Below are 25,976 nucleotides of genomic sequence, written 5' to 3'. Positions count from 1 at the left end.
CCGGGAGGCCTGGATGTAGTTTGCAAGTGGACCCGCAAACGAACCAGGATAAAAACCTTGTTGCAGGCTTTTTCTTTCCCTCTCTCTCTCTTTATTGCTTTAATTGATTACTTTGTATAGTTGTTTTAATTGTAATAATCTGTTTCTATATTATACTGTTGAAACTCTGATATATCTGTTAGCTCTGTATATTTGCATTGATCTCTCTTAATTGTCGTGCAAGAAACCGAATCTGTTTGTGTAATATGAGCTATTTTAATCGATTAAATTGCGTACATTAATCGATTATTCTTTCTCTGTTAATCGATTAATCCGGGGTTATTTCAGCATTATTTGTTGTTTGCGAAAAGTGGATACTCTGACCGCTACACATATTCAACCCCCCATTCTAAGACGAAGATTTTGCAAAATAGGAAGAAAAAAAACAACTAACCAAGAAATACACTTGTATCTCTAGCTTTGCTAAGTGATCTACCATCGGGCCGTATAGATTCAGCAAGATGACGTTCAAAAAATCGAAGTGGAAAAAGGCGTCTAAAGGCGTCAACCTCCATTTCTGATGACAAGTCCTCAGAAGCATTTGGAGGCCCCATTCTCTTTTGTATTCTATCAACAAAATGAAAACCAAATGCCAAGAAAAAACCATTAAAACTTTCCAGAAAAATTGAAACAGCATTTAGTTAAGTACTTAGAAAATCAATTTAACTAAAAAAAAATTAGCATTTTGTCATAAGTTTTCTCAATAAATTAGTTAAGAATAATTAATGTAACATTTCAGCCCTGATATGCGACCCCGGGCCCATGAATACGATGAGTTTGCTACCATCTAAGCTTAAATAACCCTGCAGTATTTATTCCCCCGAAAGGAGACTCCGGCCACTCAAACTCATGATCTCAGGAACAAATAGTCATTGTTCCAATGAGTCGCTATCACTAAGCCATATGGAATCTTTAGTTTTAGGAGATGAAAACCCAATCTAACACTATGGTGCTCCTAATCAGTCTCAAATTCAAACCAGTTTACCAACTAGTAATGTGAGGCCTCACTGGATAATCAGGTATTGTACCGACCAAATGTTCGATTCCTTAGAGTCACACTTGTTGGAAGGAAAAGTCACGCAAACCGGAAGAGGTTAATTCCTTACCCATAAATGAGGAATACACTTAGTTATACAAAAAATCAAAACTTTTTTTTATCTAATTCAACTAAGTGAAGAAGACAGAGAAAGAAACAATGTACTAACAACTAGAGTTCAAAATTACATGGCAATAAAAAAAAATCACATTTTGAATAGCTACTTCACATGGTAACAACAATTCCTATATATATATATATATATATATATATATATATATATATATATATATATATATATATATATATATATATATATATATATATATATATATATAGGAATTGTTGTTACCATGTGAAGTAGCTATTCAAAATGTGATTTTTTTTTATTGCCATGTAATTTTGAACTCTAGTTGTTAGTACATTGTTTCTTTCTCTGTCTTCTTCACTTAGTTGAATTAGATAAAAAAAAGTTTTGATTTTTTGTATAACTAAGTGTATTCCTCATTTATGGGTAAGGAATTAACCTCTTCCGGTTTGCGTGACTTTTCCTTCCAACAAGTGTGACTCTAAGGAATCGAACATTTGGTCGGTACAATACCTGATTATCCAGTGAGGCCTCACATTACTAGTTGGTAAACTGGTTTGAATTTGAGACTGATTAGGAGCACCATAGTGTTAGATTGGGTTTTCATCTCCTAAAACTAAAGATTCCATATGGCTTAGTGATAGCGACTCATTGGAACAATGACTATTTGTTCCTGAGATCATGAGTTTGAGTGGCCGGAGTCTCCTTTCGGGGGAATAAATACTGCAGGGTTATTTAAGCTTAGATGGTAGCAAACTCATCGTATTCATGGGCCCGGGGTCGCATATCAGGGCTGAAATGTTACATTAATTATTCTTAACTAATTTATTGAGAAAACTTATGACAAAATGCTAATTTTTTTTTAGTTAAATTGATTTTCTAAGTACTTAACTAAATGCTGTTTCAATTTTTCTGGAAAGTTTTAATGGTTTTTTCTTGGCATTTGGTTTTCATTTTGTTGATAGAATACAAAAGAGAATGGGGCCTCCAAATGCTTCTGAGGACTTGTCATCAGAAATGGAGGTTGACGCCTTTAGACGCCTTTTTCCACTTCGATTTTTTGAACGTCATCTTGCTGAATCTATACGGCCCGATGGTAGATCACTTAGCAAAGCTAGAGATACAAGTGTATTTCTTGGTTAGTTGTTTTTTTTCTTCCTATTTTGCAAAATCTTCGTCTCTATTTGTGTTATTACAGTTGGAGCATAACTGAGGTGGTTAACCCTTTTGATCAGGTGCCGTTGCTTCTGCTAATGGGTCAGCCCTTGTAAAGATTGGATCAACTGTTAGTTACACTTCTTGTGTTTATTTCTGTGCAATGTCTCTTGATTTTGTTTGTAATGGTTAGTGATTTCATTAGAGGGTGAGCTTGGCGCAACATAAAGTTGTTGCTTAGTGACCATGAGGTCACAGGTTCAAAATCCTGGAAACAGTCTCTCTGCTTGTGGGGTAAGGCTACTACACCTACCCTCCCCAAAGTCCACTAAGTAAGAGCCTTGTAAACTGAGCCGCTTTTTTTAGTGATTTCATTATTTGTTCCTTGATCAGACTATGCTGACGGCTATTAAAATGGAAGTTATGACTCCATCCTTGGAATCCCCCGATGAGGGCTGTATAGGTTGGCTATCACCTGTTGTGCATCTTGTATATTAGTTACTTTTTCCTGTATTCATATGCTAGGAGATTTTGACATGCTAATCTTTGTTATTTCAGCTATTGATTTTCACATGCCTCCAATTTGTTCGCCAATTGTTAGGCCAGGAAGGCCTGCCGAAGCTGCACCAGTTGTTTCAAAGCAGTTGTCTGACACTATTTCAAGGCAGGTTTTGATCTTTCTTGTTACTTCTTTACTTCCAATTATACTAGATGCTGCAAGAATCCAACTGTATCAAAGTTATTTCGCCAACTTTTCTTAACCAAAAAATAAGAAAAAAAGAAGCAGAAGTAAAAGACGGAAACAAAGGGGGGAATGGTGTTAATTTCCTGCTCTTACTATTCATATATATTTAAAAAGGTTGTTAGTATTCATCCATATTTCCCTTGTGTGTCCATTTGTACTGATGCTAATGTTTCGTGTCTGTTGTGGATTAGTGGATATGCATAAGCGACCATGCCTGCTTGTATGTCTATTGATAATACACACACATATATATTATTTCTGTGAAACATACAAAATTGTTGATAGTAAATATGCTATAACCACTTGAGTATATGAACTTTTAGCCGAAAAACTGCTGTTTTAAGTGGTTAGTAGACCAAACATCTATTTCATTTCTCAATTGATAGTAATCATGTTAGGATTAAGAGTAAATGCATTAGAAAGAAAGTTAGGGTAGCTCCTTTTGTAGAAAAAATGGTAGAGTATCGCCTTAGATGGTTTAGACATGTTTAGAAGAGACTGGAGGTTAGCCCAGTTTCTATGGACATGATTTATGAGAAAGCATTATGTCATCAATTGGTTCATGACTTCTTGTAGCCGACTCCACCTAGTAGGATCAAGGTGTGGTTGTTGTTGTTGTTTATGGTGCTTTACTTCTTTCCACTTACTCTTCATGGACTTGTGTTTAAATCATGAAGATTTAAGGGTCTGCAGTAACCATCATGATGATCAATAACCTGGTTTGATCTTTTGATCTATCAAATTGGATTCCTGTTGAAACTAACCTATAAAATTCTTTTACTTTTATTTTTTTGCAGTTCTGGACTGGTTAATTTGAAAGAATTGTCTTTGGTCAATGGAAAAGCTGCATGGCTGGCTTACTTGGTAAGCTTTTATATGGACTGCATTTATCTTATTTCACAATACCATATAGAATATACATAGAATTCAAACTTCGATGTGAGATGCCCTATCTTTGTTTGCATTGACCGTGTAGTTATCATTATCTTTATCTTGCAGGATGTCTATTGTTTGGACGCTGATGGTGCTCTCTTTGATGCTGCTTTACTTTCTGCAGTCGCTGCCTTATCTCATTGTAAGTAGTGCATCTTCAGTGTCGTTCAGTCACATGGTGAACCATTCAGAGGATAGATTATTCTTTTCCGGTTTATTTGTTGTTTCTTTATGTAATATGCAAAGAAGTGCATTCCATTCTTGACAAATGCATCGCAGTAGATCTCATGAGAATATGAGGTGAGTCAGTTACTACCTCCTAATGTCACTTTCTTACCCTTAACACGGGACATGAACTTGTTTTGTAGGAGTATAAAGTGTGCTTTATATTGTTGTAAAATGCAACAACTGCTTTCCGTCTACTTTTTTGAATTTGAAACAACTCGGTGTGACATCGAGTATTGAACCCAAGAATTTTACTCTACATCTTTAGTCATTGTTTTAATGAATTATCAAGCCGAATAAAATAATGATTGGATCAAGGCCATTTTTATGGAGTGGGATCATCCGGTGATCTGAAAACTTTGGATGGCTTTTAAATATTGCTGCGGCATTAGTTTTGTCTTATAAAAATTTCGACTTTTGGCAGTGCAAATTCCCGCCGTTGCAATGAATGATGACGGCAAAATAGTACTTATGTCGGAGGAAGATGGACAAAAGCAGGCACAGGAGCAAGTTAATAAGGAGAAGAGGAAACTTACATTGAAAAGCATTCCATTCTCATTAACATGCATACTGCACAAGAATTACATATTGGCAGATCCTACTTCTGAAGAAGAATCCATTATGGAAACCCTTGTGACTATAGTTTTGGATTCTTCTAGTAAACTCATATCTCTCTACAAGCCTGGTGGGCCAGTTCTTGCTTACACATCTGCTATCCAGGTTAGTTTACTTTGTAATTTGCATGTTGCAATGAGACTAATGAACACCTCATTTATGTAATATTTGAAACGATAATTCTAAATAATCGCGTGTTTTTTTAAAAATCTCTCGTGGACCTTTTGATTTTAAGCTATTTTAAATAAAAGGGCGGTCCAGTGCACGAGGCTCGTACTTAGTGGGGTCTGGGGATGGTAGATGTATGTAGCTTTACCCCCACATGCGGAGAAATTGTTTCCAGGATTTGAACTCTTGACCTTATGATCACTAAGCAACAATCTCACTGTTGTGCCAAACTCACCTTCTAGCTATTTTAAGCTATTTTGAATGCATAGGCTAATTCAAATATACACCTAGTTGAATTGGTTGGTATCAACCACAAGCTATTAGTGTCATCCCTAATAAAGTGAACCATATAACTGTTGTAGCATTAACATTAAGAGTACCTTATTTTGGGTCAAACTGCAATTGCATTAGTGACCAAAATTTCCTTAACATATGGTAAATACCATTGAAGTGTTTGTCAGCTTCTAATTTAAAATGAGTACAAGAGGTCTGAAGCCTCTGAACCTTTCAGGTGCCACAACCAATTTCCGGAAATCTGCCAAAGTACACTTGATGCTATATATAGCCGGTCCTAAGCCCGGATAAAAGGTTAAGGCTATTTTAGGCAGTCGACAACCATTGTAAAACTTTGTCGAATCTCTATGATATGATATAAACATATTAGGCTTAGGCTTGCTTTTGGCTGTGATTGAGCCTCAGCTATTTTATCTAAAATCATGTTCCAATATATAATGCATAACAGGGTTGTTTGATCTAATCTTTAGCTAAAATGGTCCTTTAATCCAAAGTCATTATAAATGTTTATTTGAGTTTTAACTTTGAAGACTGAAATAATGACAAAGTAAGTTGATACTTCAATTAGGAAAAAGAAATTATTCTTGTCAATGATGATACATATATGATGAATGAAATTATATAATATAAAAGTTAAATGAATGTTTTGGTTTCAGGATTGTGTGGCATTGACAAGGCAAAGAGTAAAGGAACTAAAGACCATCTTAGAGGAACAAAATTCTGCTATGGAGGTTTAGTAGCATTAGAAATTAACTTCTCCATTGGGTTGATGGTTATTTAAATTTATATTTGTAAATTCTGAATCCTAGCTACTGCAGCATTTCTTTATTTCTTTTCATGAGTTTTATACTGTTATGAGACATAGTTTGTTTGAGCTTGGGCTTTGATTTCATATATTTTGGTTCATACTTTTCTGGTATAATGTTTTTAAAGCAAAAAAATTGTTTCATCTGAGTTTTATTAGGTAGAAATTATCTTAATTTTCTTTACTCTAACTTCCTAGTACCATATAAAAATTGAAGAAAATCAAATTCTGTTTTAAATTTCTCCTTGTCTCTTTCTATCCAAATTATGGTTAGAAAATGTTAATCACTCCACTCATTTGGCACTACATCACATTACTGTTACTATATAGTAATAATAACATAGATGACCATGTTGATATGTTATTTCATTCTGCATACTTCAAACTACACATTATTATATACCAATTGGAGGTGACCTTGTTGTCTTGATTACTTTACATTACACAAGCTCTAGAATAAAAATAAATGTATATTTTATTAAAAGGAAAAATATATATACTAACAACGTAAGTTTTATATACTAATAGTTTATTATTCACCATTCATTTTTAATCATCATTGACTCTTGAAAAAATGAATACAAATGAATAGTATATAATATATTAACTGTATATAAAATTTTATACTTACAGTACATAAATAATACTCTTTTATTAAATACCTGATAAAAATATTATATTATTGTACATTTCCTAAATTGGAGGATATTTTTAATGTGTTCCAGAATAAAAGCATTGAAATATTTATTATTCTCAATTTGAAATAAATTTATTTTCTGAAAACATGCTTGTGTTAATATACAATAACAACCACACTTTTATTCCATTAGTGTATACATTTGAGAAAATTCTAAATATAATGCTTTCAACAGTTTCCTAAACTTTCCACAAAAGTAAAGGGATAGTGTAGTTTCATATGATATAAAATTATAAGAAATTACAAAATAATATTATGCAACATAATAAGAAACCACAAAAGGAATTCATATCATTAGATCCAAGTGCTTAACATTTCAGAGAACTGGTGGGGGAAATGGCTGTCCAAACTATAAGAGATCTTCAATATCATGGGTTTTCTTTGATTGGAATATATATAGATACATATATATATATGTATATATATATGTGTGTGTATATAAGTTTCATAAACATGAAGCACTTGCTGGTTACAATTTGACATGCCCAGAAAGTCCTTTAAATGAAGGATAAAGAGACTGTGATCTTCTAAAACTGAAAATGTTATCTATTTCTGTTAGGTGTGGCTGTGAAGCTTCTGCTTTGTATTCAGAAGAATGCAGCTTCCCATAAACTCCCACACTTAAAGTTCTCTTTTGAGGTGCACCAACTTTCACATATTCATCGAAGAAATCGATCAATTCTTGATGAGAAAGTTGCCTTAATGCTTCAACCTGTTTCAAAGTTGCATAATAGAATCACTAATTCAGCTCAGGCCTAATACTATAGCTAAAATTGTATAACATCATCTATATAGAAACAGAAATAGCAATACAATTGAATAAAGAACAATGGGATAGTATATAGGTTAAAAGTTTCAAGCCATACCTCAAAGTCTTTCCTATCAAATCTCAGAGTTCCATTGTCAATCTCACGCCAGAAAAATGACGATTCTTCCCTCAAGTTTTTGTGTTTCTCTAGTTTCATATCAATCAATGCATTTACATTACTCTGCATAAAAGCATGCGTTTACCAAGTCAGGTGTATAACTGGTATTAAAACACAATTAGAAGCACAAATTATACTGATAATGTTCAATGGTTCAATTATAAGATGCAGACTATTCAACTTGGAGCTTTTTTCAGATTTGTCAAAGACTAACTCTCCTGAAAGCTGTTAGGAAATGAAGATTTTGGAACACTACTAACTAAAATGTCAGCAGAACTAGTTAGAGAACCTTGAATTCATCATTTGTCATCTCACGAAGTTTGGTCTCGAACACCTTGAGAAATGCCTCAACTCTTTGCCCGATGTCTCCAGGACCCTAAAAGAAGCAAGCAGAGTACTAGAATTAAGGAGCAAGATAAAAATTTACAAGTTTCTTGTGGTCATATGTTTATGATTCCCAAGAAAAAGAAGCAAAATTTCATAAGGAAATGATGTATTCATTATCTTGGGAGATAATGATTATTTAGTTTTTCGATTAAAGCTTGGTTTTATAGTAATCCTAAACAAATATCAAACCCAAATATAAATGGTTTATATTAGTTTCAAATACCTTCACTGTGGATTGGATAATGAACTGTAGTCCACCTATACCACAATCATTCCTACATATGTACAAAACTGACGTTAAAAACAAGTGCAATTCTCTCATGTTAAATATGGATATGATGGACCTACCCTACAGTTAGACATACCTCTGCACGAGCGCAGTAATGTACCCTAGCTGCTCAACTGATCGAAGCTGATGAAACGCTGGTTGCTTTGCAACAAGGGCAAAAAGCTGAAGTTTAACATTCAGCTTAAAGTCATCTCGACCAACCTACAGATTTCTCAGAAAGGTTAGGCACAAAAATGGATTCAATAGTAGAATGATAAACAATTTATCTGATCAAATGACAGGCCCAAGGTACGGGGGAATAAAAATCCAGATATATAAACAGAAGAAGTTCTACTTCCAAACAAAACTTCCATGCAAGAGCAATTTCTTTTCGTAAGCTGCTATAACAACCTTATTGTATTCATTAAAACCCGACTTTTCAATAATTCCATTCATAAGAAACTCAAATTGTTCAGTTGAAGGGATGATCTACTTCACATTGAGATGGCAAAAGGACAATGAAAAAATGTAAAATGTAACACGATGAAGGCTGGTGACAAAGAATGACAAGAAGTCCAGGGGCAATATGATTCTAGATAGAGCCATTGGGTGAAACAGGGTCACACTTAGTTCTACAATATCTAGTTTAAACATAAATTTCAATCAGATTCAATTTTCCTGACAAGATTATAGAGAACCCAATTAAAGGATTCAAGCAATAATGTGTTCTGGAAATAGGTTAACTATTTAAGGCCTAAGGCCCAAAAAATTATGCGGAGTTTGTTAGCATCAAGTTGAGACTTCATAGACAACCAAAACAAATTACATATTAGAGGCATAATGTAAGCAACTAGTTTTTCCTATCCAAAATTACAATATAGTAGGAAAGCAAAATGTAAAAAAATAAAATAAATAAAACTATTACAAATAAGCAAATTTACCTGTATATAGTGCACAAGAGCAGAATTCTCATCATCTGAATTAAGACCTTCTGAAGGGTAGAAGTAATTAATGCCACTTTCAAGCTTAACAACTCGATTGGTCAAATGCTGCGATGAGAATAAAGGCTGGCATAGAGGTTTTGGAGACTTAAAAAGAACATCTTCTATGTGCCTAACCATTGACTCTGCTTCGTGACTTTCAATGTTTCCTGTACAGAAAATTTTAGTTAGATGTACCATGTCTAATTGAAATAATAGCAACTTGTGAATGAAAACGAGAGAGAAATGCTTAAGAACCTGCTACATAGCACTCAAAGAAGGTCCTTGAGAGCAACACAGGTACAAATTTAGCAAGATCTTCAGCTTGAAGAAGAGGAAGTACTTCTAGATGTTCCACCCAAGGCCGGGTTTGATCTTGCAATATCAATGAGCAATAGTGCATAGCCTGCTGATAGGGTTGTTGATACTTTAAATTCTGGTACTCCTTGGTTACCGTTTCCTGATAAAAGGGCATATGAAGAAAAATAAAAATATGACTAAATCTATACAAAATAAATTACATCGATAAATTATAAAGCAAATATCATAGATTCAACGAAAGCTCCTAATCTGTTGCTAGCATATTTCCTAACATGATATAAATTTAATTTTTTAAAAGAAAGTAATTCCCATATTTGATGGTTGTTGAAAAGGTAAAGGCTTGGTTGTTGTTGCGAAGTATTTCCCATATTTGATGAAAAAAAGGCAAAGGCGTACTAGAGAAGAAACCACCAGAGAGTCAATAATGTCCCATTGTATACAAAATAAAAAATCAAGCCAATCATCAAAGGACAAGGGTGAATGAACTAAATGTCACATGACAAGTTATACAGTACCTTGATAACTGAGAACCTGTCAGTTTTCACTCTGAATGTTGCAATCTTTTCAACTATAGTTTCAAGTAGAATCCTTAACTTGTGATTATAACCAAGGAGAGTCACCTGAAGAATAAAATGGCACTTTAAAATGATGATAAAGAAATAACACAATCACAGACAACGGGACAGAGACAAATATGTGACGAGAGCATTATTATAATGTATTCATGTTCCTCCATTTTTATTTTCATTTAGACTCCCACACAAACTGTTGTCCGAAGTAAGCAGTCAAAGCAACACCAGTTACTTAAAGGTTTAACTAAGATAAAGGAGAGGGGTTGAAGTCCTTCCAAATTATATGCTAACATTGTCCTCCTCAATTCAATTTATGATAATCAGAATCCCACTCGTGAACCTTTAAATAATTGTCCGCTGTCTTAGTCAATCATAAAAACTTGGACTTAACTCATGACACAAATATATTTATATCATTCACATTTTGAAATCATGGTAGATCATCTTTCTCTTGCACTTGAAATAGACGACACATATTAATGATTATAGTCACATATTAATTGTTACTGATCTTATATGGAAACTGAATCTTGCAAACTAAATTACATTAGAAACAGTACCTGGAAACCATCTGAGTGATCTATGTGATAATATAAACCAGCAACCTGAGCATAATAAGCTGAGAAATAAGATAGAGTAAGTACTTCTTCAACTTAGCAACTAAGTAGACTCATTAGAGGACAAATAACTTTGTATATAGAGCAAAGTCAGCATAAAGCTAGAAACCTACCATATTCATTTAAGTAATCCATCAACAACTCTGTGAAAATGTGTGTCAAAACTTCAGTCTCGGGAGAGTTTCCAGCATATGGGCAATGGAAATCAATCTTTACATAAGCTTTGGGAATGGAAAACAAAGTATCTGGCTTGTACCATAAGGCTGAATAAGAAGATCTGCTTAACAAAACTGGAAACTTTACCTGTTCCAAAATATTAATGATTTAATGAACATAACCATGCTTCAAATCACAGAGAAATACTAATAGATTGGAAAATATGTCATACTTTCTCTTGCACAGTTTTAAGTGACAAATCAGTTGGAATAAATATGTTAGGAGCTGGAAGATGCAAATTTTCATCCGGAGCAGAAAGCACCCATCCCTGCAAATACAAGCACATGTAGGCCTATCAAGTTCCGCTATTACATGAGAGTTTCATATTATAACTACATATAATGAACTTCACAGTTCAGAAAGACAACATTTAAATTAATCAGAGTCCAAAAATCAAGCATAACTTTTCATAGAAACACAGACCTGAATCACAGAATCAGTAACCTTTTCAATGGAATATGCAGTTCCATACCATGGCTCCACCTGATCAGTATGCCCTTCAAAGTTTCTTGACTCCCAAAAGATTCTGGAGGACAGAGAACAAGTTAGCTTAACTGCAATCATAACAAAGTCACAACCCCGCTAACAATAAAATAAAATAAAATACTACTTTCAAAAAGCAACTGAAACAGTAATCAACAAAGGTGTAATTTGAGCCCGACACTTTTTGATAAGTACTCCAAATATATGATAAATTTCTCTAAGTTTATATTATATTCACCAGGAGCCTGTATGATGTGCTCGATCTGCCACCATGGAAATCCTACCGGATGTTTGCCAATGTTGACAAAGAAAGCTAATCAAATTGATACTTTACAATTCCATCAATTGGTCTACTGAATCTGCCCTTTTTTATAAATTTATTTTACCACACGTAGAACACAATCTTTAGTAATTGGATAAACCTTAAAAGTCCTTCCATAATTTTTCTCAAAAAATAAAAAATGAGCTGCACAATGTTCGATGCTCCCACCTAGTGGGACATGAGACGGATAGATATATGCAGTCTTATCTACAGAAGCAGAGAGGTCATTTCCAAGAGTTGAACCCATGACGTTCAATTCACAAGACAGTAACCTTACCAAGGCACACCCTCTCTCAAAAAAATAGAAAAGGCTATGACAAAAAAACAATAGATTAATAAGTAAGTAACTACTAAATTTTCACATAATTTACTCAAAAGAAAAACTGGCTTAGCGATATATCTTTCCAACATTTGAGTAGGTTTGGTAATTTCCAAAACATTACATAAAATTCTAGGATAATCTTTCCATGGAGAAAAGAGTATTTGCAAACACACATGAAAAGTAATAATCATAGCTTTGCAAAAAAATAAAAATAAAGCAAGAATCCTATATGCTATGTTAGATGGGTAACCAATAACCACCATCAAACAGCTTAAGCTTTTAGGAGACTTGGTACTGCCATACTTCATATATGAATAAATTAAAAGCTTTGACTTCCGCACACTTACCGAACATTGTTTGGAGAAAGCTGATCTAGTACCGTTTGAATAACACTTGGGCTAAACTTAGAAGGCAAGGACGACCCTGTCAACCAATCTTTTTGAGGATATTGCTGTAAAATAAGTTAGAAACATAAATACTGTGATTTTCAGGAAGATTGCTGAAATTATAGAGTTTAAATATGGAAAAAGAAAAATGAATGATTAAAATAATAAATTGTGTTATACTATTGTGAATGATTAAAAATAATAATTTGTGTTATACTATTGTGAATGATGACGTGATTATAAAGTGATACAAAAGACGTAATACTAATCCCTATTTATACTAATACTAGACTCCTAATTAAATAAGGAAACAAATCATAAAAGATAAAATAAAGTAATTTTAATCCTAAGAGACCTTCTAAGATACTCTGAAAACTCTAAGATATAATCATTATAATATGAGATATTTATCTCTATATCTAAGTATTCTATAGATGTTCCCTATAATATAATTTAAGATATTCTGAAATATTTTCATATATTCTAATAAACATACAACCTCATTAAGAAGTTTTTTCATCAAAAGAAAAAGATGGATTACCTGCATATTTGATGCAATATTAACAACATAACTAATAGGAGGAACTTTGTCCTGATAATGGAACTTGGTCTCACAAACAGCTGAAAGCTTCATGAACACAGGACATTGTATCAGAATCTATTGAAACCAAGTGCACAAGCAGAAAATAGAGAGAAGAAAAATCTATAACAAATTTATTATGGTTCAACCTAAAGCTAACTATAGGCCTGTTCCCATAGGAGAAGTATATAGGAAATTCATTATAATTAATGACGATTGCAGGGAGATTCAGCTCAACACTCAAACATAATCCCAATAGACCAGCATAGTCACCTTTTACTTAAATTCACAACACACTCTATAGCCAATTAACACAAGCCATGCATTTTCTAACAGAATCCTTAAGAATCTATGAGATCATTATTTCAATTGATTATTTATAAAAAAATACTTCAAATTGATTTCAATAACAGAAAAAAAAAAAACTATGACTCACGAAATATAAGTATCAAAATCAATGTACGCTGTTTTGAGTGACCATCTACCATTCTTGGGGTAAGTGCAAAAGAACTTAAAAGAGTTGATTAATACTCTCTGGTCCTTATTGTAAGACACCATTTAGAAGATTTTGATGATCCATTTTATAAGATAGTACTTTTTCTGTGAAACATTTATTATTTTGTCCCTGTTAAAAGCTTTGACTATCTCTACTTTTTATATTGTCATTAAGACTATCAACTAAGGAGCAATATTATGTTAGGGTAAAATTGTAGTTAAAATAATTTTTAAAAGTTCAAAAAAACTAACTAGTTTTATTGGTATGTTCAGTTTAGTTAAAAGTGTCTTATAATAAGGGCCAGAGGGAGTAATTATTATATTGTAGAGACGTTTGAAACACATTGCTTTTACCATGGACTAGAAATTCTTCATTTAATTAAAGCAATATCTCTTTTGTATTGACTGATCCACATTAAACACAACACAAAAACCTCTAAGCACAACTAATAGTCTAATATTTTTCAGAGGTTTTAAGTGTATACTGTAGAGGACAAATTAAATTAGAGTGTAATATTTATGCATTGTCAATATAATGATTTGTAGTACCTGTTTTAAACATTTTATATTCTTTGTTCCTTCCTTTGCTTATTGGCAGTTGTTTAACTTTTTGTGTGAAAATATTTTATTAAAAATAAGATTGGGTTACAAGAAAAGAGGATGGGATGTCAATAAAATATTTTTCTGTGTAATTGGCTTAGAGAAAAATTACACAGGCAATTGACATTAAAATTAAAAATAAAACCAATATTTAATTTGTTAGGCTCTACAAAATAATAATAGTAATAATAATAAGATATGATCGGGAAAGTGAAAAGAAGGAATCATTAATTGAACACTAGAACCATAATCTGTATCCATACCTCTTCAAATATCCATTTACAAACACCAGACTTTTGCAGAAGCTCAATGTATTTGAACAACAACCCTATGATATCTTGCATGTGCTCTGCAAATCCAAGCCAAAAACTTCGATGAATTTATAGAATCAATAAACAATGCTCAACAGACCTTGAATAGGCTCTTTTTCTTAAATAACAATTATGTAACCATGACAAGCATTCTTCATGCTTAGAGAGGTGAATATGGTAAAACTTATAGAAAGTGGGAAGATATGAACAACAAATGAGAAAAAAAGGGCGAGCAGAGAGGAAAAAGAAGAAATCTAACCATGACCAGCATCAGTAAGATCAATTGTTACTTTAAAGAAAGAAAAGTCCAAATTCCAATCTGATTCACCTGCAGACAAGCCTGTAGCCCATCCTGCAAAATGGAATTTTTTTTGGGGGTCAGATGACACTCATAATTTATCAAGAAAAAAAACTGATCCAGACTCCAGAGAATCATATGTATATCTATGATTAAGGTGTAACAGCCAAAAGGACTAGTGATCCATTATTTCAGATGTACAAACTTAACTATAAGGTACAGATAAATGTATTTGTATGTGCTGCAAAAGTGCAAATAGAGTTGCACTTACACATAATACAAGCTAATTAGCCTAAAATAATTACAAAAAAGCCTAATATTCTTAACGACAATAATAGAAACCACATTCGGTTAATATTGTTGACTTGAAGTTTTATGAATAATAATAATAATAGAAAACATAAAAGTCCACCCCCTCTACATGGCATTTAAAAACCAGTTTTAGTGTATCTTAACAATGGTGAGGATAGGGAAGAAAGTAGCATTCTGGAATACCAGTATATAATCTCAGGCAGTTTCAAAATTTTCATTAATATATACAATATCTCATGTATAGCATAGAATGATCAGATAACAAATGAGGTATGCGAAATTTCCTAGAAATTTGGTAATGAAATATGTAACAGACATGAAGAACTCACCAAATGTTTTCAAGACGGAATATAAAGACCCTTCTCCTTCATGGCCAATAAGATGACCAAGATACCTGCACGGCCCTTCCATGTAATGATGAATTTCAGGGGTTACTGGCCATACAATTCTCAACTTATGACCTTGTTTTATTGGGACAGTCCTTACAAGAATCTAAAACAGAAAGCCAAAATAGGATATACATTAGAATCAATACTGAAGGAGCTAATTAGAATTTACAACTTAGTCACAGTATATAACATGTATACCTGCAAATGCTCGGATGTGCATGGCTGACCTGGATGATGGAAACTACTTCTGTTAGTGTTTCTAATATCCTGGAACTTTTCTTCCACAAGGTTTCGAATTTTGTCAAGGCTTTCTGAAAATATACATGGACAAGTAAATTGTACTGTAGCAATTCCAATTGAACCAAAATAACAGTGGAACATGTATTTTTTAAAAGACGAAATATGTTACCATTCGTATATACAACTAAACGCATTAGATTTGCAGAATAGTTTTCTTTATAGAATTTAAGGAGCTCTTCCCTCGTGTCCAATCCTTTTGCTTTTGGTTTAACTTCTAACGTGTCCCAGTTCCCTATACAAAACAAAAAAGTTTTAGAACATTACAAGCAATGATTATGATCACAACATTACAACCACAATAACGTTGAAAAATATTACAGCATAGTTTAGACAAATTTTCTGTTGGAATAAATTATAAAAAAGCTAAGTCTACTTATACATAATTCCAAGTACTAATCATAAAAAATTTCCACATATATTCTTATTCTCTGACAAGGCAAAAAAGAAAACAAGTTAGAAAAAATATAAAAAAAACTAGATTTTGATATCCATTATTATATTCATCAAGCAGCCAATTATTCTCAACAATAAAAATCTATTTTGGAAGAAATATGACATGATGATGTAACAGGTTCTGTGCAGATTCGCAAAGGCATGGCTAGGGCCTAGGTACGCGTTCTTTGACTAAGTAAAATGCATAATAGTTAATGCAGCATCAAAGAAAACAAGCATTTTCCTCAATACACATGCCAATTAAAAAGAGGAAGAACATACAAATAATTAATACACAGAAAGCAGTCAGGTGTAAATATCTGAGGTGCAGCTTTTTAGAATTTGAAGAAAAAATTCAATCACTTACCTGTGCTAAATTTATGAAACGGATGATCTTCGGCACTGATATGTTTCTGAAGCTGTACAGATTGTAATGTTTCACAAGAGAGAAAGATAGATTATAAATATATCTACATTAGAGGCTTAAAAAATAAAAACACAATTTTATATGCTAGCAAAGTACCAAAATACATATTGACGAAAGAAATATAACTAGGGGGAGGATAAACAACGAAAAGATAGAAAACAATAACCAAAGAAAATTGAAAATTCATCGAATTAGTCCAGCTGCTTTGCATAACAGACAAAAATCATGAATCTATTCATTTGATTTACTATATATGAGGTGAAAGTAATTCAGATTAGCCAATCCAAGGTTGAGAGATGAGGCAGACAACCCCCTGATCCAGCTGGAGGCATCCAGCTCAGGGTAGGAGCAATGGTTCTTTCCATATTCCCATATCCTTTAATGAATTCTCAATCCGAATAATATCATAAGAGGCTCAAGAATTGGTTATTAACAAACTAAGTTTCAATATGTTCCATCACACTCAACAACTCAGCAACATTAATAAAAACTACAAAACACATCTAGTAGAAATGAAAGCACGGACAAGACTATTTCCATAAAGTGAATCCTTAAAGCGAATAATCCTGAAAAGTAATGCTGCAATCAACAATAGACTGCCAAACTTCCTGAGCTTTGTAATTAACAGCACAACTAAAGTAACAAACAACATATGGATTATTTACAGCTTTGATACAAAATTTACAGCACCTTAGACCAATTTGCCATCTCGGAATCATTCAGAGATATGAAAACAGAAAATATCTTGAATATAAAAACTATATTCCTTCCTAAACAAATTAGAGCATATTTGCTCCATGTTAATACTATTAGAAAATCTGTTTTGTAACAATAATTTTGAATTCTCTTTTCAAACAACCAACTTACCACACAACCCCAAAAGCACATCCATCATAAAAAGCAATAACCGATACCTGGTGCATTCGCCATCCATCAGATAATAAATTCTTCTGGTTTTCTGCAAGAATCGGAGCAGAGAAATGTTTAGAAAATAAGAAATGGCAAGGGAAATAATACTGAAGATATTGGGGGAAAAATAAAAAGATCAGCTAACCAGAGTCAACAGCCTTAATTTCCCTCATGGTAGCATCAGGAGGCATTAGTGGTTTAGTGAAGAACTGTGCAAATCTGTAAAATCAAGAATACACCAAGCTCAGAATTTCTATGTCAGTATTTACTTTCCAAGACTTAAAAAACGAAGCAGAAAACCAAAATCTACCTATCCAGAGCCTCTTCAAAGCCATCTTTGTTAACATCAAAATAATAGTTGGTCTGCTCAGAAGCTGTAAAAGCATTGGTGCTTCCTCCATGCTGTCATGGAGGCAGACCACAGTGATAACAAACAAAATGATCAGCATAAAAATATAAGAACAATTTTTTTATATTTAAAAAGGAACTATTTCAGCCTTCTAAACCTGAGCTAAGACAATATTAAATACTTCCACTAGGAGTCTGAGGAAAAATGCAACAACAACAACAACTAAGCCTTAATCTCACTAGGTAGGGTCGAGTGTCGACTGCATGAAACAAGAAGCATAACATAATCGCTGCTCAAAGTATATAACAAAACAGCGATCATAAAGTCTTAAAGTTATAGATTTCCCTCCATTCATTTCAATTCCCCCCAAGCAGGCCCCTAGGAAAACTTATGAGCCTAAGAGATCACAGTCCTTGACCCTACCCTGCAAGAACCAAAATTGTGGTCTTCATTCCTAAATGCTCTAAACTTTAGAGGAAAAAAGGCAAAATCAAAATAATATGTTAAGGAATATCAATTTTGAAGTCACGTCTACATAATATAAAATCAAATTTGTTTATTTTGTCCTAGAACATTGTTAAACTTGTGATTCAGCAGATGTGATTTTAATTAAAAGTTAAAAAAATAAATAAATAATCCAACTCCAAACTCCCTCTCTGAATAACATTGACACCGGACACCTCTGCTTCTTAAAGCTACATTCAGCTCCCAAGAAAGTTGAGTTCACGCAACTACAAATTCCACCCTTGCATGTCTACTTAAATTAGTAAGCATAAGTAGGAAATAATTAAAACTAGTTAAAAAAATCAATTAACTCACACGGTAAATTTTAAGCATAACTTTTTGGGTCCTTTAAATTTCCCATAAATTTTAAGTGGATTTGACCATTTTCTTACTATGTTGACTAATGTTCACAAATATGTGCATAGTCACAGAAAGTACTTAAGAATGGTGTGAACTCAGCTATTAGTGAGTTTTAGAAGTAGAGGATCTGCTCATGGAATTTCAGCAAAATAAAAGGAAGGTTGGTCTGGTTGGAGTGCTATACTTATTTACATTTCTTATCAGTATAATAATATGGAATATAATATTCAACCTTTCGTATTTGATGTAATGTTCAAAAACAATTAAGTAACCCAAATGTGTACTGAAAAAGTTATATTGCAAGCCAACGAAGTCCAGGCTCAAAGATAAGTATGTTACTTGCTTGAAATTGAAAATGGCAGCAGAAAAGGAATTCTACTCAGAGCCTTACCCACAAAATAAAAGACCCCAAGAAAATCAGCATAGAAAATGCTTCCAATCACACGAGAGCTCACCAGAATATTGATTTTAACTGCTAACATACTCGATGTTCAGAAGTAAAATGGGTCTCTTTCTGTTCTCCATTTTATAACTTAATTTAATTTCAAACATTGATCCAAAAATTGGAAGTATGTGCTCTAAAGTGCATCATGGCTCTCCAGAAGTTAATAGTCTATAAATGCTTTGAATATATTTCGAACAGTTCATGATGTCTAACTCCAACATCTTATCTGTAAACAAAAATATGCTATTTGCTAACAAGTATTGAGTAATTCCTTTAACTTCATTTTCTCCATACAACTATGAAGTAAAAGGGCTAAAAAATGAGTCAACCAGTTCCACAAAGAGTACTAATAAAATTTCAATGCATGTTTCAGAAGCAAAAGGCCTTTGATATCTAAACATTATTGAATAATTACCTCTGTAATATATTTGGAGTAGCTGTCTTCTACTGGGTACTTTTCACTCTTATAAAACAGCATGTGTTCTGTCAACACAAAAAACAAATGACCAATGATCTTTCTGAAGCTATCAAAATATAACTCTTTGGTAGCAATAATAATATAAAAACAACAAACTTTATTTGATCCTATGCATGCTACACAAAAATATCAATCTCAAAGTGTCAACACAAACATCATGAGTTCCAAGTGCCCAGTAAATAGCTCCTTTATTCAAAGTCCACATTACTTCTTCTCTTCCTACTAATATATGAACATTAAACCACCATTTCACTCCCTCAATTTGTAAGACTTCTTGTCATAGTATCTGATTTTAGGAAATTATTATTTTAGATCTAAATAGTGGGTCTAATCCTTTCCTGAACCCTGTATAGGGAGAGCTTTAAAGCACCCGGGTTGCCCACAATCATATTAGTCCCCAAAATTCTAAACACCAATAATGTTAGTCCCTGAAATTATGATCCATCTTCCATCAGTCAAACAGGTCCAAGTTCCAACTGATATGAACGATGGAGTCAAATATCAATTTGGTCCATAAGATTAACACCATTAGTCAATTTAGTCCCTGGAATTACAAAAAAAAAACATCTATTCGATTTTGATTTTGCATACTGTCAATCAATTTGGTCGCCATGAGAATCTTATAATCTTTGTCAGGTACCAAAAGTGTGAAGTCATTGACCAAATTGAAGTTTTTAGTTTTTACAATCTCAATGACCAAATTGAAGTTTTTAGTTTTTACAATCTCAAGGACCAAATTGAAGTTTTTAGTTTTTACAATCTCTCAAGGACCAAATTGAAGTTTTACAATCTCAAGGATCAAATTGAAGTTTTACAATCTCAAGAACCAAATTGAAGTTTTTACAATCTCAAGGGCCGAATTTAAGTTTTTACAATCTCAAGGACCAAATTGACATTTTTATAATCTCCAGGACCAATTTGACATTTTTACAATCTGAAGGACCAAATTAACATTTCACTCAGAATAATATTAAGATTATTATACATGTTTACAAATTAATATACTTCATACACAGAGAAAGTGAAAATACCTAGAAAATGAGCGAGACCTTCAAGGCCAGAAGGGTCACTGAATGAACCAACACCAACATTCATAGAAGCAGCACACTGAATCCAAAACATAACAAACAAATCATATAAAAAATCATATAAAAATCAACATATGAATCAAAAAAGGAAAAAAAAATTGAACCTTATCGGTGTCAGGATCAATGATTAGAAGTAATTGAAGGGAATTAGGAAGAATAATTGATTTGTAATCTCTTTTATCAGTTCGTGCTTTCACTATTTCAACTTTCTCCGTTCCCATTTCTTCTTGTTCTTCTTCGACTCTGTGGACTCGATCGAAGTTGTGAAAGGATAATCAAAAGTATTGTAGATGAATATGTTAATAGAATAGTAACAAATAAGGTTTATTCTATGCTAAGAGACAAATTTTGTGAGTTGTTGAATCCAAACCCATAATTGCAATTATTCATCGTTTCTTTATTTTATAATTGTTCATTATCTCATCTCAATATTTAGGTTTGCTGGATTTTTGGGTCTATTAAAGTTCAGATCTTCTGTCCCAAAAAGAGCTACAAGTTATGAATTATGATGAGTTATGAAAATATTTAATTATTAAATATTTAACTATATTTTTTCAACCAATCACATGCGAGTAATACGCTTTTTAGGACATAAATCCATTAAAGTTAAGGTATGTCTCTTATCTAGTAGTGTAAGTGATTTTGATATAAACGGTGAAATAAGTGGGATCGAATCAAACCGAACCGAAAATAAGGTTCGGTTTGGTTTCAGGATTTGATTTGGTTCTTTTTAAGAAACTGTTGAAGATTAGTTTGCAGTTCAATTCAGTTCCTTTTTAAGAAACCGTTGAAGATTAGTCCGTGGTTCGAATTAGTCCTTTTTAAGGAGTTGTTGAAAATCGATTCATGATTCAAGAGATTTAGCGCTTGAACCAAATCGAATCATATATTTCAAAAACATTTTTTATTATTTCATATTAGGTAAAGGAGTAAATGAAATATCATATTGGTTAAAAAATAGACATGATTGATCTAATATGTAACATAATTTTGTTATAATACTACCATATAATAATTATAATTACATATGTGATTTGAAATTATTATATTGGAAAACTTGAATAAAAATATTTAATATACTTAAAATTGTTATCACCCATATTATGAAGCATACTAGTAATTAAATATTTTAAAAAATAGTGCATCTTACCATCCATGGTGTACTAAATATCTTAATAATAATAACCAAAAAATATATTAATAATTAAATGTCACTTTTTATTAGTAATATTAATGATTTTGCTTAAAAAAGGTTTCAACTAGGAATACAAACACACATAGTATTAATGATTTAATATTTGCTAGTTTCTTCTTGAAACAAATATTTATCTTCAGAAAAGACCTATGGTAATATTGCATTCACATGTTGTATAAGTGATCTACCATTTTTCTTTTGGACAAATTAAGAAGTATATTATTAATGAGATGATGTTAGTATGATAATCAAACATATAAGAATATCATATTAGCATTTTAACATTATTTCCTCATTTTCATTGTACTAGCTTTTTGCCATGTTTTTTTATATATAACTTGTTTGAAGTAGGTTAGGTAATTATGCATACTAACTTTTTAGTAATAACAACGTGACGAATCTGATTCGGGTTTATGCTTACCTAACCTAAATTTGAACTAGACTCTTCGGTTAAAATTAACAATATCATCCTCGAACACGTCAGATTTCAGGTAATCTGAATCTGATGGGGAACTGAAATGTGGAATATTTTCATAACAATCTTATAAGGACAACCAACACATTTGACAAAGAATAGAAAAACAAAATAAGCTTGATCTTAAGCTAATAGCTATGTTCTCCATTTTATGATAAGGACTACTGGCCCAAGTTTACATATGTTTATAATAGAGGTTGTTTCTACTTTCTAGTTAGAGAATATATATTTATTTATTCAATTATTAATCGGGATGGGTTCGAGACAGTTTTGGGGTAGGGTATCATATATATTAGACTTGAACCCGAACCTGAAAATAACATCGAGTAAAACCCGAACCCAGTAACAATGGGTTCAACCGGTTAAATTCGGGTTGAGTTCGGATGGGTACTCACGAGTTTGGTTTTTATTGTTACTCCTACTAACTTTGTTTTAAAATTTGAAGCATGTGTTATTTTATTAGCTAAAATGATAGTTGAAATAAAGAAACTGTGCATTATGAACTATAATTTAAAATATGAAAGGAATTTAAAAAAACGTGGAATCAAAACAAATTGTTCATGGTTGGATCAATTTTTACACAAATTTTTAACATTAACCAAACTAAATCGAATCATGTCCTTCTATTTGGTCCAGTTCTTGATTTGTACCACTAACCGAACCAAATGAACCATTATACCCCGACCTATATATATTTACATTATATTAGTGATAAGTTTTTAATGTCAACAACTGCATTGAGAGTCATATTTATGTGGGATATGAGTTAAGTTCTATTGTTATTGTAGTTCGCAACAATTTTGAATGGTAAGAAATAATCGTTACTCGCTGAGTCACGACCAAGTCGCTCTCTTTAAGATGTTTCGTTGTATTGCTTAAAATTGTACAAGCAGACTATCAACCACGCTGTCCTCGGGATAAAACAACTCAGTTGTCTTTTATACGATTTCTTACTGCACTGTAAGAATCGCTCTCAAATACACCCATAATATGGCTACCAGTGCCAATTATTTTTCCACAATACCGACTACCAGTGTCAATTCTCGAAATTCTCACTTTGGCTATCTATGTCAATTCTAAAGTGTCACGGAAAGAAAAAGGGATAACGTTGTCGGAAATGCGTCGACGGAATATAAGAGAGAAAGAGAAGTTGAGAGGTAAACGCCTTCTACTTGGTGCAAATTATAATGAGGGAAGAAGACCTTTATTTATTGCCCGAGGCCTTCAACAGCTCTCTAATGGCTCTTTCATCAACAACTCTATTACCAATGGCTCTATTACCAACGACTCTATCATAATGACCGAAATCTCCTTCAACGACTCTCTAACGACTCTTTCCTTGTTGCATGTGTGTGTTGACTTGGTCAACACATGGTCCAAGCTCAAAAGGCCCCAAACAATTAAATAAATAAAAATATTTTATTAAAAAGAATGTTCGGCCGTAACTTAAGGCTTATAAAACCTTTCAACTTTCCTTCTCCAAACAAAGTGAGGCTAGTGAGTTTTTTCATTTCACTTTAAAACATCATTCTTTCAACAAATTTCAACAATCCCCCACTTGAAAATAAAAAAACGATTTTCCGGGAATTTCTGTGGTCTCAATAAGATTGTGCTTAAACAAAAGTGTCATGCGACTTGAACCTTTGCATAGTAAATAAGATCCAGATTTTACTAGAGTGACTCGTAGTCTTGAACTCTATCTCCGGTATCAAACCACACACAACATTTTCAAAGGTGCATTATATAAAACACGTGCGTTAAAGGTCATGCACGTCTATCCTAGTATAGTGAACACTCTAGAAATTTATGCCTCAAAATTTCATAGGAAGCAGAACTCACTTCCACATTCACATAGGTGAGTCTATCAAAATTACTCCTATAGCCTAGGTACTCCACTCCAATTAGAGTATAGATCTCATTAAGAGTTGAACTCATTCTTACATATGTTGCAAGAATCATGTTTCTCTTAATTTTATAGCATATTCATTCTCATATCACTTCACGACTTGTTATTATCCATTGAACCTATTTCTTGGGATCTCGTGTCATTTAGGTCGGGTTACCATCATGAGTGATCCTCGTTTTAAGGGCAATAGTCTCATACTATAAGAAGTATTATGGACTTTCTCTCTAGCTAGTTCTTTCGTCAAATGATCTGCTAAGTTATTCTTAGTGTGTACATGATCCACTCTAACAGCTCCTCTAGATAGTAACTCTCTAATAGTGTTGTGCTTACGACAAATTTGTCGTTTCTTACCATTATAAAAGTAGTTCTCGATTTTTGCAATAACCGCGGTACTATCACAATGGATCAACACAACTGAAATCGGGTTTTCCTATAAGGGAATCTCTGCAAGCAAGCTTCTCAACCAACTTGCTTCTTCACTAGCTGTTGTTAGTGCTATCACCTCAACTTCCATAGTGGATTGAGTCAAAATAGTCTATTTCTTTGACTTTCAAGAAATAGCCCACCAGCTATGCTAAATATAAAGTCATTTGTTGCTTTGGAATCATCAGAAAGAGTGTTTCAATCAACATCGTTGAATCCTTCTAGGACAGCTGGAAACCTTTAGTAATGTAAGCCATTACTTCATACTAGGTGTACTGGTAAACCTACATAATAATCTCACAACATAGACAATGTCAGGTCTAGTGCAATCAGTGGCATACCGAAGGCTACCAATGATGCTAGCATACTCAGCTTGCATTACACCTTTACCCGTGTTCTTAAAATTTTTACATTTGGATCATATGGTGTGCTAGCAGGTTTATACTCAAAGTATTTATATTTTTTAAGATCTTTTCCACACAGTGAGAATGATCCAAATAAATTTCTTCTTTTGACATAGTAATTTTTATATCAAAGATTACACTTGACTCTCCAAAGTCTTTCATATCAAAGTTGTTACACAACAATGATTTCACATTATTCACAACATGAATGTTGGAACCAAATATGAGTAGGTCGATACATAAAGACATATAATAGTGCAAATATCATTTTTCTGATTTGTAATAAATGTATTTGTCACTTTCATTCACCTTAAACTCATTCGAGATCATTAAGTCGTTAAACTTTTCATGTCACTGCTTAGGTGTTTGCGTAAGACCATACAACGACTTATCTAACTTGTAAACCTTATTTTGTTTCCCATGTATTACAAAACCTTCAGGTTGTTCCATATAGATTTCTTCTTCTAAATCACCATTTAAGAAAGCAGCGAGCGAAATTAGTACTCTAATGGATGTTATTCTAGTAACAAGTGAACAGGTGTCGAAAAAATCTACATTCTCCCTTTGCCTGAAACCCTTAGCTACAATGCGAGCCTTGTATTTATCCACTGTGCCATCAGGTTTCAGTATCTTTTTCAATATCCGCTTACAACTAATAGGTTTGCAATCATGAGGCAAATCAGCTAAATGTTAGGT

At 32.9% G+C, this 25,976-nt stretch overlaps 2 protein-coding genes across 3 annotated transcripts; one reads left to right on the top strand and one right to left on the bottom strand.

Moving 5' to 3' along the window:
* LOC109356955 (exosome complex component RRP43-like) lies at nt 2,072–6,217 on the top strand. Its single transcript, XM_019600612.1, has 8 exons — nt 2,072–2,301; nt 2,399–2,448; nt 2,712–2,781; nt 2,877–2,982; nt 3,861–3,927; nt 4,063–4,138; nt 4,646–4,941; nt 5,955–6,217. The coding sequence occupies exons 1-8, from the start codon at nt 2,142–2,144 to the stop codon at nt 6,033–6,035; spliced, it is 906 nt and encodes a 301-aa protein (XP_019456157.1). The 5' UTR covers nt 2,072–2,141; the 3' UTR covers nt 6,036–6,217.
* LOC109356953 (insulin-degrading enzyme-like 1, peroxisomal) lies at nt 6,998–21,146 on the bottom strand. 2 transcript variants are annotated; one of them, XM_019600611.1, is made up of 27 exons: nt 20,982–21,146; nt 20,821–20,896; nt 19,727–19,794; nt 17,964–18,055; nt 17,799–17,872; nt 17,659–17,702; nt 16,685–16,736; nt 15,995–16,117; nt 15,784–15,896; nt 15,526–15,688; nt 14,846–14,938; nt 14,539–14,624; nt 13,142–13,228; nt 12,562–12,665; nt 11,511–11,613; nt 11,260–11,355; nt 10,985–11,174; nt 10,815–10,873; nt 10,198–10,302; nt 9,620–9,821; nt 9,323–9,531; nt 8,479–8,603; nt 8,337–8,388; nt 8,016–8,102; nt 7,667–7,789; nt 7,238–7,512; nt 6,998–7,199 (listed from the first exon to the last, which is right to left on the bottom strand). In XM_019600611.1, exons 1-26 carry the CDS (start codon nt 21,096–21,098, stop codon nt 7,270–7,272), a joined length of 2,886 nt encoding a protein of 961 aa, XP_019456156.1. In that variant the 5' UTR covers nt 21,099–21,146; the 3' UTR covers nt 6,998–7,199; nt 7,238–7,269. The 2 variants fall into 2 exon arrangements, with proteins under 2 accessions (XP_019456156.1, XP_019456155.1); XM_019600610.1 differs by having other exon boundaries at nt 6,998–7,512.

The sequence above is a fragment of the Lupinus angustifolius genome, chromosome LG09 (assembly GCF_001865875.1).
Source record: "Lupinus angustifolius cultivar Tanjil chromosome LG09, LupAngTanjil_v1.0, whole genome shotgun sequence".
Taxonomy (NCBI): domain Eukaryota; kingdom Viridiplantae; phylum Streptophyta; class Magnoliopsida; order Fabales; family Fabaceae; genus Lupinus; species Lupinus angustifolius.
Note: the sequence above shows the minus strand (reverse complement) of the source record. Positions and strands in the feature narration are given on the sequence as shown.

Excerpts from the sequence above, each read along its gene's own strand:
- LOC109356955 (XM_019600612.1), top strand. The coding sequence starts at position 2,142 with ATGGGGCCTCCAAATGCTTCTGAGGACTTGTCATCAGAAATGGAGGTT. Across the intron at positions 2,302-2,398 it reads AGATACAAGTGTATTTCTTG|GTGCCGTTGCTTCTGCTAAT; the intron begins GTTAGTTGTTTT and ends CCTTTTGATCAG. Across the intron at positions 4,942-5,954 it reads CTTACACATCTGCTATCCAG|GATTGTGTGGCATTGACAAG; the intron begins GTTAGTTTACTT and ends TTTTGGTTTCAG.
- LOC109356953 (XM_019600610.1), bottom strand. The coding sequence starts at position 21,098 with ATGGGAACGGAGAAAGTTGAAATAGTGAAAGCACGAACTGATAAAAGA. Across the intron at positions 20,897-20,981 it reads TTGATCCTGACACCGATAAG|TGTGCTGCTTCTATGAATGT; the intron begins GTTCAATTTTTT and ends TTTTGGATTCAG. Across the intron at positions 15,897-15,994 it reads TTTAGTTGTATATACGAATG|AAAGCCTTGACAAAATTCGA; the intron begins GTAACATATTTC and ends GTATATTTTCAG.